This window comes from Carya illinoinensis, chromosome 4 (assembly GCF_018687715.1).
Source record: "Carya illinoinensis cultivar Pawnee chromosome 4, C.illinoinensisPawnee_v1, whole genome shotgun sequence".
NCBI lineage: Eukaryota > Viridiplantae > Streptophyta > Magnoliopsida > Fagales > Juglandaceae > Carya > Carya illinoinensis.
Window position 1 is genome coordinate 12,192,625 of NC_056755.1, and position 17,241 is coordinate 12,209,865.

Genomic DNA, 17,241 nt, shown 5'->3' on the forward strand with positions numbered 1-17,241 from the left:
GATTATTTATGCAATGTTATACAATATCTAACAAAACAGTTTACAAATAATTTAGCGCACATTGTTTGAATTATCCCAATGTACTAATAATATTTATATTATTAATGATTGATAACACTTAGAAATTATTTGTAAACTTATATAATTCATAATAACAAATTATACTTATTATCAGCTATATAATATATAACACTACTATAAAATATCTTATAATTACCATTATAAGTTACTGATAACACTTATATTTTATTTGTTATTATATAGCATAAAATAACAATTTTTACTTATTTATTTTGTATTTAATATAATATATAGTAAATTAGATTATAATTACTAGTTATACTATATATTGATAACACTTAATTGTTATAAGTTATTATATAATTATTACTATTATTGCCAAAATTATTATAATTATTATAATAATTATAATTATTAAATAAGTAATTATTATTATAATTACTTATCTATTTCTTATGAATCCTTCTTTAATACTATACATTACATGATAATTATTATTAGGGATTGATACTAATAACACTATAGTATATATTATTAGGTAAAATATTTATTATTATTGAGCTATTAGATTTTTAGGAATTATTATTTTATAATAATTATATATTAATAATTGTTAATATATAATATAAATACTTATTTATATTATAATTTTAGTAATACGAATTTCCCTATATATACTATATAGTTATGCCTTATAATTGATACTTAGTAATATATCTAATTTATTATATTGTTTATTTAACTAATTATATAGATAATAGTTTTAATCGTAATATTATAATTTATAATTATCGTTATTATAAATTATATACTATTTATTTTTATTTTTACACAAATAATCACTATTTATTTTCCACGCAATTGTTATATATATTCTTTAATCTCTCTCATATTACTAAAATAGACACATAAATTTACAAATAATTATTATTCAAAAACATACACTATACTAAAACATTATCACATTAAGAATAAACATATTCAATAACAATAATTTTTCATTTTAATTCATTCAAACAACACAATTCATATCACAAATTAAATCCACAATAAAATGTAACAATAGAGTTTAGTATATATACCTTATGCTTTAAAGAAATTCCTCTTCAAAAATCACTAATTTTCAATAATTCACAACAAATGATCCTTCAAAAAATACACAATACTAGTTAGTTAAATATATATATAAAAAACATTGACAACTATCATGTAAATTACAAATAAAAAATGAGATTTTTTTTTACCTTAATGCTTAAAACTATACATTTGCAAACTCTCTCTCACTATAACCCTCAACTTCTTCTCTCCCTCTCTCTAAAACTCTCTCTGTCTCTCCGTCTGTTTCCACTTCTCAGCTCCCTCTCTCTAAAGCTTTCTCTGTCTCTCACTCTAACACGCACAGAGGAAAGCATAAATGAATCTGCTTTCCCGTGCGTGAAAGTTTTATATTTTGCTTGTTATGCAATTAACGTTCGGATGTTCATTAATGAACGTTCGAACGTTTAATTTTTCATGCAAACGTTCACGCAGTAATGTTCGAACATATAATTATCCCGCCCAGCAATTATACAGTACGTTCGCACGTATGATTCTCCAGCCTACGTATTCGACTATAACATTCGAACGTTAAGATAAACGTTCGAACGTACTGTTTACATTTGGTTTCAGCGGGAAATTTTCCTCCGAATTTATTATAACGTCCGAACGTTACACATGAAGGTTCGAACGTAAATATTATTATTTACATATTAGAATTTAGTATATTCCTCATAATATATTTATATATTAAATTATAAATTATACAATATTAATTAATATATCATTTGTACCAATTATAATATATATAACATAAGTATTATATAAGAACGTACTATATATATATTATTACTTTATATTAACTAATAATATAAAATATATATTATATTATAACTATAATATAATAAGTATATTATATATTATAGTTATAACAAGTATATTATAATATATTATATAGGAAAAATTGTATATTATACTAGTATAATAGTACATATTATAGTATATCTAATAACTATATTAAAGTAATATAGTTATTAGATAATATAGTATAAGTATTATATAATATATTATCTATATTATAGTCTATAATATAGTATGAGTATTATATAGTATGTTATCTATATATAATAACTATATAATATAGTATAATATATTATATAGTAAATATATTATAGATATAATATACTACTAGTTATATTATGTATAATATTATATAGTAATATATAGATAATATAATATATATTATATTAATATATTATATAATATATATAATATAATATATAGTGTAACAAACGTTCGAATGTTATAATTCAAACGTTCGGACGTATTGATTAACGTCCGAACCTATACGTTATATGTTCGCATGTTAATATAACGTCCGAACGTATACGTTATACATTCGCACGTATGATTCTAAGTCTGAATGTATAATACATAACGTTCGCATGTAGACGAAACGTTCGAACGTTAATTAATTAATGTTCGAACGTTAACTATATATAAAGTCAGGCACAATGGTTTCCAGGCCATAACATTCACTAAAACTCTCACTCTCTCTTCCTCTCCGCCACGCACGCCGCCGCAACCATCGTCATACGCCACCGCAATCGTCACTAAAAGGTAATGTGCCCTCTCCCTCTTCTATTTAGTACCATTTTAATCGGTGGGTTTCAAAAATTCGAAACCCACCGTAGGCCGGTTATTGTTCATTGCATTTCCAGCCACCATTCGCAGTAAATTGATAAAATAGGACCGTAGAAACATTCCCCACTGTTAGTAGATGCTTATTTTGGTTGTTTTTGGCTTCGAAACATGCCTTTTGAAGCTTTCGGTAATGGCTGAGTCGACTCAGCGATTCCGTGTCGTAACGTTCGGACGTCACGACACAACATCCGAACGTGTGACCTTTAGTATTCTTTACGTTCACACGTTAAATTGTAACGTGCGAACATATTATTTTTACGTGCGAACATTTTTATCTAACGCTTTAACAGAACGTTGGATAAAATGTTCGAACGTAAACCGTTGGTCTTCTTCGGCTAGTAAGAACGTCCGAACGTATTACGGTTCAAATTCATTATGTCGGAACGTTTATATCATACGTTCGGACGTAATGAACTCATTCGTACGTTTTTATCTAACATTTGAATGATACGTTCGATAAAATGTCAGAACGTATCATCTTTGTAAATTCGGACGCGACAGTTTTAATTTTAACGTGCGAACGTACTTTCAATAACGTTCGAACGTTTCCTATTAAAATATTTTTATATTGTTTCTTTTTATTATTATTATTATTTTAGATATTGAAAAAGTGAAATTATTTAAAAATTTTACTGCCAAAATTATGTAAATTTATAAGGATGATATTTTAATTTTCTGTATAATCCATATATGTCATAATATGTATGTATCTGTGATTCTAATCATTTTTTTTAACTATTATAACTTATATATTTTTTTTAATTTTTAGGATATTGCTCAGTATATGACGACATGGAAGCGAGGGAGGGATGGAGGCAATCCGGACATTGCTTGACTGGGGGCATGAACTGTTATGGGGGAACGAGAAATCCTCATTAATGAGTTTGATGAGCTCAGCTGGGAGCAAAAGACGCTGAGAGACGTCTTCGTCACCAGAGGCTGGGGCCCCATATGCACATTGAGAGGAAAGATTTACCCCTTAATGGTTCGAGAGTTTTACATTGGGATGGCCACCATGCCTAACGATGCATCATCCCATACTCTCAGTGTACACGGTGTACAGTTTCAGTTCTCGGCGGATGTTATTGCCGACTTACTCTAGATTCCGCGTATACTACCTGAGTCGACAGCTGCTCAGGCTAGTGACACAGCAGCTGCATTTTCCTCGGGCATATTCGAGGCAGATCCAGCCGGTTCTGTTTCATCTTCGGGCCCTGTTGAGTTTATGCCCAGTCATGAAGAAGATCGACCCGAGGGCGATCCTATTGCTGCTGAGGTTGGTGATGATGAGCGGGACCAGGATTTCTACATCCTCACTGGCGTGGACCGCACGAAGCTCGATAGGCTGAACTCCTTCAGCCAGAATCAGCCGCTGCCTTTCTTTCGCATGTTGCACATTTTTGTTGCAACAAACGTAGACTCGGTGGCACATAAGAGCACATTCAGTGGGGCTCGTGCACAGTTCCTGATTTGCTTAGCATGTGGTGAGCCCATTGACTTGCCCCTTGTTATATTTGAGCGGATCCGTTACGAGGCCAGCATCGTTACCACGGATAATCTCCTGTACAGAGTCATCATCAGCCGCTTATTACTAGCCCGGGGAGTGCCACTCCAGGCGGAGGAGATGATGATAAACCAGATGAGCCCTATCGACATAACCACACACTGCCGGAGCATTGGACAAGGGAGAGGCTCAGCTCGGCGTCAGTCTGGTCCTACGCCAGATCTTGTTCCCCCGACTAAGTCTGGGGCCGATGTTACTCGCCCGTCGGCGAGTACTAGTCAGCAGCCAGGAGTTACATCTGCTAGGGATGTGCGACCTGCTTGGGTTGATGCAATGATGACAGATATGAAGACGCATATAGACTGACAGATCAATAGATAGATTGCGCATATAGATCAGGCTGTCGCACATCTTGCACATCATGTAGATGTGCTAAACAATAAGGTTGAGACATTGACTGAGGAATTTCGATCTTTTGTAAACCAGCAGTTCTGAAAGTGATTTGTAAAAATTTATCATATTTTATTTTTTATTTTCGACATATATAATGGACACAAATATTTAATGTATGTATTGTGTAGCTTAATTTCTACTCTTAATTTTTTTTAAAATAACGTTACTCAACCTTACTATTAAAAAAATATATATTATAGTTAATTTATGCAAATTAACATATAACGTTCGAACCTTATCACTTTAACGTTCGAACATTGGCGCTAATATATTAACATTCGCACGTAATTAGTTTTAAACGTTCAAACGTTCGCGCTAAAATTTTTACGTTCGCACGTCAATATACATAACATTCGAACGTTATTGTGACGTGCGAACGTATTATGTGAAACGTCCAAATGTTTTAAAATTCTTGCCCAACATTTAGTGACAGTTCTCACAAACCGTCACAGTAAATACGTTTTAGTCATAATTTGGAAACTGTCACTATTTATAATCTGTCACTAAAAGCCATATTTGTTGTAGTGTAATGAGCTCCCGTGCCTTTGACTTTAAATAACTAAAATATAACATACACATTTGACTTTAACTATTAAGAGGGTTACAATTTTGCTTGCAACGAGGAATTACTTAGTTTGTTATTGAGAGTAACTGTCTGATGATGATCAAGGGTAGTTATTCAAGATGAAACAGTTGCTTCTTTTTCTATTTTATTTCATGTGCTGCAGGAAACCAAGAATCTTATGAGAATTGTTTAACTTATGTACTGGTCAACATGTCCATAGATTAGATAATGAGGCTGCCCATGGGTTAGCTCGTTATATTTGACATGTAGATGATGTAGTGATGTGGGAGGATGTGATTGCTATATGCCTATCTCCGAAATTGTTTGGATTGACAAGGGTTCTTTGTAACTCCTTGAGTTTATAATTAATGAAGATTTCTTCCTATCAATAATAATAATAATAATAATAATAATAGTTGGGGTAGTATAATAAAAAAACTTTCATAAGGAATTAAATTATAATTTCATAATAATTTTAAAATATAATATATCATTATTAATATTTTATTTTGAGAAGTGTGAGAATGTAAAGTCAATTAATTTTTTGATTTTTGTTATTTCCTATAGTGTCTTTGAGAAATGAAATAGATTAATAAAAAAAATTATTTGCAATTGGTCATTTGTATTGTGGTTAAAAAAAATTAATAAAACTGTTTGCCGTTAACAAAAATGGCACTGAAACAAAATCATTTTTTTACATGAATAAAATTTTACCTATAGTTAACTAAAATGTTTTAGGCCATAGATTTCTCTTACTGTCAATTTATTTTTCATCATATTAATATTTCTATTTCATACATTAATGCTATATAATAATTATATTTTTATAAGATAATATGAAATTATAAATATTTATTTTCTCAACTGGTTATACGTGCAACACGTTGCCCTTACTTCACTAGTATATATATAAGCAGGCCATACATTGATGCATAACGAAAATTATTCAGCTAGAAGCGTTGTACTCTACGGTTATTAACGGATCAGACCGAAAAACGTACAAACGCATATAATTGAAGAACATGGCAGACGTCGCCGCTGGTGTTACTTCCACCTACGACCGTATGAAAGAAGTCAAGGAATTCGACGAATCCAAGGTGGGTGTCAAGGGACTCGCCGACTCCGGCATCATCTCAATCCCCCGCTTCTTCGTTCACCCACCGGAGACCATCTCCGATCTCAAGAAACCCTCTCAAGCTTGCACCACAAAAAGCATACCGGTAATCGATCTAGCCCATTTGAAGTACTCCCCCCTCGAACGACAGAAACTTGTTGCTGAAATCAAAGAAGCAACGGCCACATGGGGCTTCTTCCAAGTGATCAACCATGGCGTACCGGTCTCTGTCCTCGACGAAACGATAAACGCGATCGGAGCCTTCCACGACCAGCCTCAGGAGGTGAGGGCCAAGCACTATAAGCGTCAAGAGTCGGAGGGCGTCATGTATGCGACCAACAACGACTTGTACCGAGCCAAGGCAGCCACCTGGCATGACTCCCTCCTGGTGTGGTTGTCGCCTGAGAAAGTACGAGCAAAGGAGGAGGAGATCCCGGAGATCTGTAGGAAAGAGGTGCTTGCATGGGAATCGCATGCAACAAAGGTGGCTGAGGCTTTGTTCGAGTTACTGTCTGAAGGGTTGGGAGTGGAGGCTGGAAGGTTCAAGGAGCTGGGGTTTTTGGGCGGTAAAGCGCTCGTGGGCCACTGCTATCCGTACTGTCCACGCCCAGATCTGACGGTGGGGATCACATCTCACACAGATTCCGGGTTGACGGTGTTGTTGCAGAACCAAGTGGCGGGATTGCAAGTAAAGCATGGCGATGAGTGGGTGAACGTGGAACCCATCCCTGGAGCTTTGACCATCAACATTGGCGACTTCATCCAAGTAAATATATCATTTTTCCGTAACTCAGTCACAAAAACATGTTTGTTCATTTCATCAATGAACTGATCTAATAATTTCTTGAGCAAACTGTCACTTAAATTCACAACATCATGCATATTTGTTGAAGGTTTTGTCGTGCAGGGCGGTTCTTGAAACTTGAAGAAATATATATATATATATATATATATATTTGAGCTAGATTTCTATATATATTTGGCAGATAATCTCCAACGACAATTACACAAGCGTGGAGCATCGTGTTTTGGCTAATCCATGCAAGGAGCCTCGAATCTCAGTAGTGATATTCTTTAACGTGGGGAATCGGGGAGATTCTGAGTACTTTGGACCACTGGAAGAACTAGTATCTGCAGAAAAACCTCGTCTTTACCGGAAATTCACAGTGCTGGAGTTCCAAAAAAACTTTTTAAGCAAGGGATTGGATAGCAAGTCTATCATTGAGCAATTTAAGCTACCAAGAGAAGCGTAAAAGTCTGCATGATTTTCCACGTTTAGTTATGTGTTTCTAATGGACGTTGTTTTGTGAGTACGCACGTGTGTACCAATGTAATTATAATTAATGAAATGGAGTGACATCCTTTTCTCTTTTCGATCTGGAGGTTGTGAATAATGATCGTCTAATTTACACAAATGTCACTCATTTAAAATATAATATTAATGTAAAATTAATTGGCGTTTGGATATGAAAAAATTATCATATCATTTTATTATTATAATTTTTAAAAATTTTTACATATATAAAATATAATAAATAACTCAACTTTTTCTAATTTTAAGATAATAATAATATTAAAAAATAATATTCTAATAATATTTTATTCAACTTTTATCATTCATCTAAAATCTTCTCATCTCATCTCAAAATTTTTATCTATTATTTTCCATATCTAATATTATAACCTAATATTATATATCAAAATTATATAAGGCAGGCTGATTGATCATGATCTGTCGGTCAGATAACCTTTATCTTCTTTTTAATTATTAACTGCTGAGATCAGCTTGAATATTGCAGTTCGCTCGTGGCATAATAATTGTGGGGAACATATTCTCCATGTATTTCAACCTAATTCGTTCACCGTAATTCAAGCTGAATTGATTGATTCATTTGTGTTGTTGATATCATATAGCTGAAGCTGCATAAAGTTAGATAAAGCAAGTCTATCATTGAGGAAGGAAATTGCTTAGTCTATCATTGATCACCGACGGTGACCGGCCACCGACTCCTTTTTATAATTTTTTTTTTATTTCGTATATTTTTTAATGAATTTATGTTATTTATTTATTTATTTAAAAATTTTAATGAATTTAAAAAAATATTTAAAAACAAAAAATTAAAACAAATTTCCCTATTCGGAGCTTTCAGTGGACTCCCTATATTGTCTGGATGGAGACTCGAAAGAGTCAGGCAGAGGATTGTCGTCTACACGTTTTTCTTTGATCTTTTGTGAGTACGTGTGGGCGCACCCATTTAAATGGAATGGATCAGTTGTGGCACAAGAAATTCCACGTATTTCAACCTAATCTGATCAACATAGTTCGAGCTAAATTGACTAGTTTTGTTGGGTTTCATAAAATAAACATAAAAGTTAGAATAGTAGGCTTGGTCCCATTCAAATACACTGTACTGTACACACCTAAGCACGACATAAATTGTTACCTTCTTTTTTTAATAATGATATATACAAATTCAACATGTACGAGATTAAAACAAATACCTTTTATAAAAAAAAAAGGAAATCCTACCATAAAAAAAAAATGTGAAACTTTATTTTTTACAAAATGCTTGTCCCTAATATTTATTACTTTTTTTTTTCCTTTTCAAATTACCAACTTCTCAATCTAGTGGTGCTTCTTCCCTAAAAGGAACCATGCACTGGGAGCATTAACATTGACCGTACGATTAACCATAAGTTGAAATAAAAATATATCGGGCTTTAAATAAAAACGACAGCTTCATTATATATTGACTAGTGGGTTCATGGCTACCGGACCAATACCACCCCAACCTTCATTATTTCCCCATTACGCAAGTATAGAATCTCTGACAGAAATCTTGCTGAAAAGTAAAAACTGAAATGGACTCTGCGAAGGAAAAGAAATTCTAAATGAAGAAATGGAATAAACAGAGTTTGATATTGTCTTGACAAAACACCCGGTGGAAAAATAATGTCATACAAATTTACTTCTATAATTCTCACCATCTTTACAGCTTCATGCAACTAATGCAACGAGGGAATATGAAAGTCTCCCTAAAGAGAAAGATATACATCATTTAAAAGCTTATGAAACAATTAATGACTAACCAAATGCGTTCTAGACACACAAAAGTTGATCAGGTCTACCTTGCATACGAGCCGAGGCCATCTTCACCCTGGTTTCTATATTCCGACTGAACCATATCCATTCAGTTCAAATCTCCTCTCGACTGTTATTGCTGCCAACCATACTGTTGATTTCGATTGCCACCCAACGGGTTTGGACCTCTACCACCAGCTGAACCTCCAAATTGACCACTTTGGGAATAATTTGGCGGGCCAACTCCATAACCGCTCGCAGCTCCTCTTTGACTGGGGGCAGGCATGCCACTCCCACCATACGGTGGTCCTCGTCCTTGCGATGGATATGGCCCACCACTGTAGCTTCCAACTTGGGCCCCACGGTTTTGGTTATACCCTCCACTCTGATTTGCACTTGGAGGGTACCTATTTGGACCTCCAGGAGGGCCACGGGGCCTTCCATATTGGTGATGACTAGGCCCAGTAGACACGGGAGGCTGTGCATTGTTGATGGGATGATTAGGCCCATGCCAATGAGAAGGATGAGCTTGCCCAGTATGCTGTTGAATGGGAGGCAAACGGGCATGCTGCTGAGGGTGCTGCAACTTCTGTCGCTTCGCTGTCTCTTCATTTTGACGTTGCTGCTGCCTTTTTTTCTTCGTCTGAAACTCATGCGATGATTCATACTTGGGCAGGCTACATGATCCAAACATAGACATTGTCCAACATATTACTTATCAAAAAAGAGCCTACAGCTTTTGATAAGCAGAAATCTGGAAATTCCTTGAGGCGTGCAGGCACAAAGGGACATGTCCATGCAAGCATGAGAAAATATAACAAACAATTGTTTGCCACGGGTGGCATACCACAAATGCCTATACATTGGGTACAAGGCTGTTCTTTGCATTTTTTTTTTTTTTATTTGAGTGAAGTGTATGAAGTTATCTTAGAACTCCTATGAGATAATTTAAAGATGGGAATCATACCTCTTGGGGTCGCAAGGTAAAGGATCATTCCAAAAATACTCTGCAACTAGGGCATCCTGAGCAGATATTCTCTACATAAACAAGGGATCATTAATAGAGAAGGAAACACAGGGAGGCGAGAAGCACAATAAAGGTAATAGTGAGGTGTTACTCATTAATAGAGAAAGAAACATGGATGCGAGAAGCACAATAAAGGTAATAGTGAGGTGTTACTCATTAATAGAGAGAAACATGGATGCGAGAAGCACAATAAAGGTAATAATGAGGTGTTACATATATAATTTAGCATGTCAGGAAAAGCTGGCTTCCTTATCCCAGTACTAGTGAATGCAGAACCGGTACTAATATTCTTCCTCTAGGGTTTATACCTATATCTACTTTATAAGCATGCTCAACCCATGAATAAAATACAAAAAACTTCGTGACCATTCCCAAAGAAAAGATAGAATGGCCAAATGATTCTATAATAATGTTTCCATCTGTTTAGATTGCATATTACTTGTCAATGTATGCTCACCATATATGTCAAAACAAATCCAAAAGCTTCAATGGGTTTATATGAAAGATCAAGTATTTAAAGTACAAAAAGGATTTTTAAGTCCCAAAATGAAAAGTGGTAAACAAATATTTGAAGCAAATGTACAAAATTATATTGAAAATTAAATAGTACATATTTAAAACACCAGTAACTATAATGAGGGAAGAATCATGTCATAATCCAGATTCATTGTTACCTTATCTGGGTTCAGAGTTAACATGCTGTCCAGCAAATCTAGTGCATGGCGGTCAAAACTGTAAACCAAATAAAATTACAAAAATTTGACTTAGAAATTAAGTATTCCAATATCTTCTTTACCATTGTTCTTTTATGCAAAAGATAAATCCATGTTTACTTACTGTCTGAAAACCTCTCTGATACGTCTCTTCATGGGCCTTGATGGCTTGAAATTATTGTACCATGGCATCTTTGAAACACCAGGCCAGTTGATCTCATCAGGGGATCCACAAAGCTCAAATATCTTGTTCAGTTGCTCAGGCTAGAACAATTGTGAATTATTATTTTCAACAGGTATAAATCAAAAACTATTTATTTCAGAATAACTAGACACAGATGTGTAATGAAATGTATCATATTTAATCTCATCTACGGTCAATTCTTTGAAGGTTTCTCAAAATTTTGCAATGTTCTAATAAGTTTTCGTCTATGAACCAGAAACTTCATACACCATTTTGGTTTTTTTTTTTCTTTATAAGTAAACGATATTATCGAAAGAGATAGGCATAGCCCACGTACACAAGATGGTTTGGGTTTTGTTTTTTTATCAGTAAAGAAGAACTTTATTAATGAGAAAAGTAAGCATAGCCCAACTTCATACTTAATTGTAATCAAGTCATCGTTAACTGCAGCTTGAGTGTTTAGCTTCTTGAAACAACTCGAGGCTTAGCTGGATATGGATAGATAAGTTCTGTAAGCGGCAGAGCATTCACATTGGTCTATGCATATGCATATGCAAAGTCATATTTGCATAATATGAGCCTAAATTCATCTACATTGGATTATGCATCTTCAAATATTTGCATAACTATGAACAGTACCTTTACATGTTTAAAGATCTACTATTCACTCTCCAAAACATATTTTATTCATTCTTTTTCTCTCCTCCCACTCTCTTTCTACATATTTTACCTTTAAATATTTTACTACATATTTTACTCATTCACTCCCCAAAAAATATTTTACTTAAATATTTTACATATTTGAATATCAAATCCTATTAAAAAAAAAGCAAAAAAAAAAAATTAAAATAATAATATTTTATTATTATTTTGTCTCAAATTTGCATAAGTCAATGTGAAAATTTTGCTTGTATGGTAAATTGGATCTCCAAAAGATGTGATTTTGCATATGCATATGCCTAAACCAATGTGAATGCTCTTAGGGCTGTAAAATTTATTATGTAATGGAGCATGAGTAGATCTCCACTCTAACTAGACTGTCATTTGGATTTGTCAGCATAGCTTTTGTACTGGAAAAACCAATCATTTAACCCAAGCTGAACAAAGAAAGTTCCAACATAAAAGGAAAATTTGCAGCTCTCTCAAAAAACTTCTTTCCTCTCTCTTGTACACTGGAAATAGAGCAAACACAAGGAGAACCTATGGCCCCGTTCTATTATTAGAAGCCTTTTCCTCAGGCTCATAAACCCCCAAGCTAATATGTATTTTAAACCTCAAGAGGTTGGCCCAAGTGGTGAAGGCCTTGGTCTTAGGGTGTTACTCCCTTCAAGATCCAAGGTTCAGCACCTCATGAGTGCAAACAATCCTTTGGGGCCACACCCTGTGGTGAAGAGCCAGCGATTTAACCAGTTTCGCTACACGAAACTTCCGAAGGTGATGTGTACGGGACTAGGGTTTACTCTGCAGGGTTGGGTCCAAAGAGCCCTTTGCCTCGAAGAGGTTCCCCGGCATAGAAAAATAAAAATAAAATTAAAAAAAAAAAAGAGTACTTTTGACGAAATATTCTGGAATTTAACCTTTCACAGCATAAATTACTGTTTGAAACTAGGTCCCTTTTTTTGATTGGCACCAGATGTTCGGGAACAGCATCCCAACTAATCCTAAGGGTGCATAAGCCCTTGACAAGGAGTTTCTTGCAAGTGCACCTTGGGTAATTCAAGGGGAAAATCCACCAGTCCGATGGCCCCTAAAGATTGTTTGCACCCAAGGAGGTTGGAACCTTAGACTTGGGGGGATTTGAAACTAGATCCCTCCCAAAATCATCTCTCTCAAGGAAAAAGGAAGAAAAGGAAAATTCAAGTTGAAAAGGCAGGTTGCTGCAATCCAAAACAGTCGTATTCACTCCTATTTTACACCACCAACAATACTGAATGCAAAACCAGAATGAGGCTGCATATGCACATCAGAACTCTTGCATACCAATTATCAGAACCCAAAAAAATAAAAAATATATCTGTGAACATATCTAACCTCGTTTTTCCCAGGCAAGATCGGTTTTCCATTCAAAAGCTCAGCAAAAATGCAACCAACAGACCACATATCAACAGCTGGACCATACTTTGTAGCTCCTAGCAGCAACTCTGGTGGCCTGCCCAAATCATACCAGTCTGAACCAACTAAATGGAAATTGGGATGCTCAAAAAAATTAACGGAAAATGAGGATAATCTTGGAAATATCACAGGCTCGGTTTAGGGAGAATCACACTCACTGACTGAATTTAATTTAATTTTTTTTTATAAGTGACTGAAATTAAATATTTACCTATACCACAAAGTAATAACACGATTGGTAAGATTCCCAGTGTGGTCAGTAGAAAATGATCGTGCAAGCCCAAAGTCTGCTAGCTTCAAATTTCCCTCATTATCTATCAAAAGATTAGAACCTGCAAGAAAGGCATTAGTCCAATATTGCCCAGCCCCGATCACAAAAATGAAAAATAAATAAAAATTATAATAATAATAATTAACAACAGTATGGAAAAATATTTTTATTTTAACTGAAAACACAGTGAAATCACCTTTAATGTCCCGATGAAGAACTTGATTAACATGACAATAATGGAGCCCAGTCAATAACTGCTTCATATAACACTGGATAAAGAAATATATATCAGTAAATTTTTATGCATTAGGTGTTTGGTTACAAAACGCATAAACTCCTTTAAATTTCAAACACAAATTACTTTGATCTGGGGAACTGTAAATCTCAGCCCAGGACGATCAGCAAGACCAGTCAAGTCATGGTCCATGTAATCAAAAACCATGTAGATGCCTCCCTTAAACTTATTACCATCTGTAGTTCCAAAAAACATATAATGATGTTAGAAATTACCATCTATTCTAGAATGTAGGTACCAGGACACCTTTAACCACATGTACAACCATAAGGAAATAAGAGGGATGACAAGCAAGAAAAAATAACTAATAGAACCCACTTATCTGGAAAGCATACAACAGCTCTCTCACCTTGATTCCCTTGCTCATCTGTCTCAGGACCTTGAAGACAAAGGCAAAATAGAGAAGGGATCAACAAAATCAGTTTAATATTTTTGCTGAGAATCTATTGAAGATGGAGTTCCTCAAAGCTGAGAAAATCAAAGTACCTGGAGAGGTCACAATCTCTTTCAGCTTAATAACGTTTTCATGATGAAGCTTCTTCAAAATTTTAATTTCTCGAATGGCAGTTATAGGAAACTGCATACAGCAAAACATGCCCAACAAATTATTCAAATAATCATGAATCTGTATGCTTCACTGCACACACACCTATATGTTCTTTGGTGGGCAATAATTGACATAGATACGAAGAAATAGTAAGTACTTATCAAAAATGAAGAAGAAATAGTAAATGGAACAAGAAATTACCCCTTCTTTTTCATTGTCCATGCGTATCTTTTTCAAAGCAACAATTTCCCCAGTTCTGATTTCTCTGGCCATGTAAACTTGACTGCAAAAACACACATGCTCAAATATTCAATTGATCCTCTAGCACGTAGAGACAATAGAAAGAAAAACTAGGAAACAAAATGAAAAACTTGAAACATCTGTAATTGCCTTCCCTGTCGCATCTCACAGTAGATATCATCAAATCTCCATTTTTTATCGACAAATATCAGGCTAACAGCTATTTAAGTTACTATCAAAATCTTCCAAAGAAAAATGAGATAATCAAGTATTGTGTCCAACTCCATTAATGTTTTCTTTGCCTTACCAACCGAAAAGAATCTGTCATGTTTACAGTAACATAATCAGTTGTTGATACAGTTTACAAAGCTGTGCGTCAAAAATGTGGCACCATCTAACTACTTCCTATAAGATGAATTGAGAATATGAATGTGGCATGTAACATCCTAGTCCACATTGAGAATATGAATAACTCACATGGTAGCTAGGTTATAAAGGCAGTCATGCGTGCTAAGCCTCACATTGGCTGCTTACTAGGTGAAATTGAGCTATATAAGTGATTCAGGGGAAAATTCAAATTTATTAATCTTTTCGAGGTTATTACACTGGGTCATTACACTATGTCTGGTCCAAATCAAGTGTGGCCAGAATTATCAATGCAGTGCTCCAGATATGTGGCACCATCTAACTACTTCATATATGTTGTACTCTACATCTGGAAGGCACTAGTACTTATAAAAAAAAAAATCTGGAAGGCACTAGTATCCCATAAAAAACGGAAACAAGAACAATTCTAATGACCCCTGGGATTAGTTGGGACGCTGTTCTCGGACAACCGGTGCCAATAAAAAAAATAAAAATAAAAATAAAAACTCGAATGGCTTTACAGTTTTAATGCCCGAACCCTCCTAGAGAAGCAAAAGCCTTCACAAAAATTTGTAGTTACATTCATTAGGGATTGAACAACAATGATCGCTTTAAGTAGTAACTAATAGAACCCCACTACGAAAAGGAAAAAAACCCGAATGCTAAAGTCATAAGCAAATATTTTTGTTTTATTAAGTAATGAACTGATAAGCAAATAAATGAAACAAACATAACCTTAAACTATACAGAAAGGAAGCCAATGAGGCTCAAAAATGAGAAATCGAGAATGCTTAAAGCTCTTTATAAGAAAAACCCACAATTTTTCCAAATAAGGGGGGCTTCAACCTTCAAACAACGAGATAAACCCCAATGAATCAATTATCCATACTAGTTTTTACCACAAACAGCATCCCAATTGAAAAATAAGATACGATCTCGCAAGCCTATAGAACTGACCAAAAAAATTATACCTTGTCGAGAAAACTCTTCGTCTATTTTTTTTTTTTTTTTTTTTTGAGAAAAAAAAAAAAAAGCTTGTTCCACTATTAACTATGAACCCACCAAATAAAAATCCGAGAATCCACAAAAATCATCAGGTGACATATTTCAAATAAGAGAACCCGAGGGCCGCAAACCCAAAAAAGCACCACTGCCGGATCCATGACTCCAACTAAAAAACAACCAAGGCAAAACTTTCTCTCGCGTAAGAGAACGAGCCAAGAAAATAAGAAAAAAATAAATCAACAAGAAGAGAATTATGTGTGGAGATACTCATAAAAAAATATTGAGTGGAGGGGACAGACCCGTAGGTGCCTTCGCCGATCTGCTCCAATTTCTCGAAACAGTCGACGCTTCGGGACCCCCACGAAGGGTACTCCTCCACGTTCAGCTGCCCTGGTCCAGCTACAGCCATCTCGCTCTCTTGCTTCCCTTGCTCTCACTCCCGCTCGCTGGTCTCTTCCTTTTCTGGGAGGGAAAAACGCAGCGGCTGACTCCGTTCTCTGCGGGGGCTTTATTTTCTGTTCTTTTCGTTTTTGGAACCCTTAGTTTCGATGAATATCAATAATTACACTGGATGACCGATACGTTTGTTCTTATGAGAAAGGAAAATGCTGGGGATACCGATGACCTTACCGATCCTTTTTTTTTTTTTTCTTTTCTTAGTAGTTAAGAAATTATTATTTAATAATATTGTAATTTTTCTTTTCTTAAAAATTTTAAAAAGTGTAAAAAAATGATGTTAAAAGAAAATAGCCTAACAAGAGCTCCCAGCGGTAGGCGTAACACCCAGCAGTAGGCGTAGCAGTCCCATATGAGAAATGCTCTACCGAATGTTTTTTTTTTTTTTTTTTTTTGAACTTAGTGATTAAGTAAATTTTTTTAAGTGAAGATCTGTATGTTTGCTTTCTGCTAAAAGAAAACATTTAGACTTTCTTAAATAAGAAATCAAGTTCAAACGTGTTTCTGATAATTACATGATTCATTGCTTAAATCAAAATTTGAAGAT

General features: G+C 34.6%; 2 protein-coding genes across 5 annotated transcripts in view; one reads left to right on the forward strand and one right to left on the reverse strand.

The window, feature by feature from the left end:
* The window catches only part of LOC122307239 (cyclin-dependent kinase C-1-like), a 49,869-nt gene extending 33,054 nt beyond the window's left edge, over window positions 1–16,815 (reverse strand). The window contains exons 1-12 of one of the 4 annotated variants that reach the window (XM_043119975.1): window positions 16,538–16,812; window positions 14,829–14,910; window positions 14,567–14,657; window positions 14,403–14,459; window positions 14,147–14,256; window positions 13,982–14,054; window positions 13,726–13,846; window positions 13,434–13,551; window positions 11,343–11,482; window positions 11,180–11,237; window positions 10,446–10,516; window positions 9,298–10,155 (exon numbers count right to left, since the gene is read on the reverse strand). In XM_043119975.1, the coding sequence (XP_042975909.1) occupies window positions 9,612–10,155; window positions 10,446–10,516; window positions 11,180–11,237; window positions 11,343–11,482; window positions 13,434–13,551; window positions 13,726–13,846; window positions 13,982–14,054; window positions 14,147–14,256; window positions 14,403–14,459; window positions 14,567–14,657; window positions 14,829–14,910; window positions 16,538–16,647 (1,575 nt within the window). In that variant the 5' untranslated portion in view covers window positions 16,648–16,812 and the 3' untranslated portion in view covers window positions 9,298–9,611. Of the gene's footprint in view, window positions 1–9,297; window positions 10,156–10,445; window positions 10,517–11,179; window positions 11,238–11,342; window positions 11,483–13,433; window positions 13,552–13,725; window positions 13,847–13,981; window positions 14,055–14,146; window positions 14,257–14,398; window positions 14,460–14,566; window positions 14,658–14,828; window positions 14,911–16,537 lie in introns of those variants that run through there. The other 3 variants (XM_043119977.1, XM_043119976.1, XM_043119978.1) reach the window with 3 other exon arrangements.
* LOC122307240 (1-aminocyclopropane-1-carboxylate oxidase homolog 6-like) lies at window positions 6,212–7,770 on the forward strand. Its single transcript, XM_043119979.1, has 2 exons — window positions 6,212–7,162; window positions 7,383–7,770. The coding sequence occupies exons 1-2, from the start codon at window positions 6,305–6,307 to the stop codon at window positions 7,647–7,649; spliced, it is 1,125 nt and encodes a 374-aa protein (XP_042975913.1). The 5' UTR covers window positions 6,212–6,304; the 3' UTR covers window positions 7,650–7,770.
* Window positions 16,816–17,241: the final 426 nt, after the last annotated feature.

Bases quoted from the DNA above. Each gene is read 5' to 3' on its own strand.
- LOC122307240 (XM_043119979.1), top strand. From the start codon at position 6,305: ATGGCAGACGTCGCCGCTGGTGTTACTTCCACCTACGACCGTATGAAA. The intron at 7,163-7,382 runs GTAAATATATCA...TATATTTGGCAG, and splicing joins ACATTGGCGACTTCATCCAA to ATAATCTCCAACGACAATTA.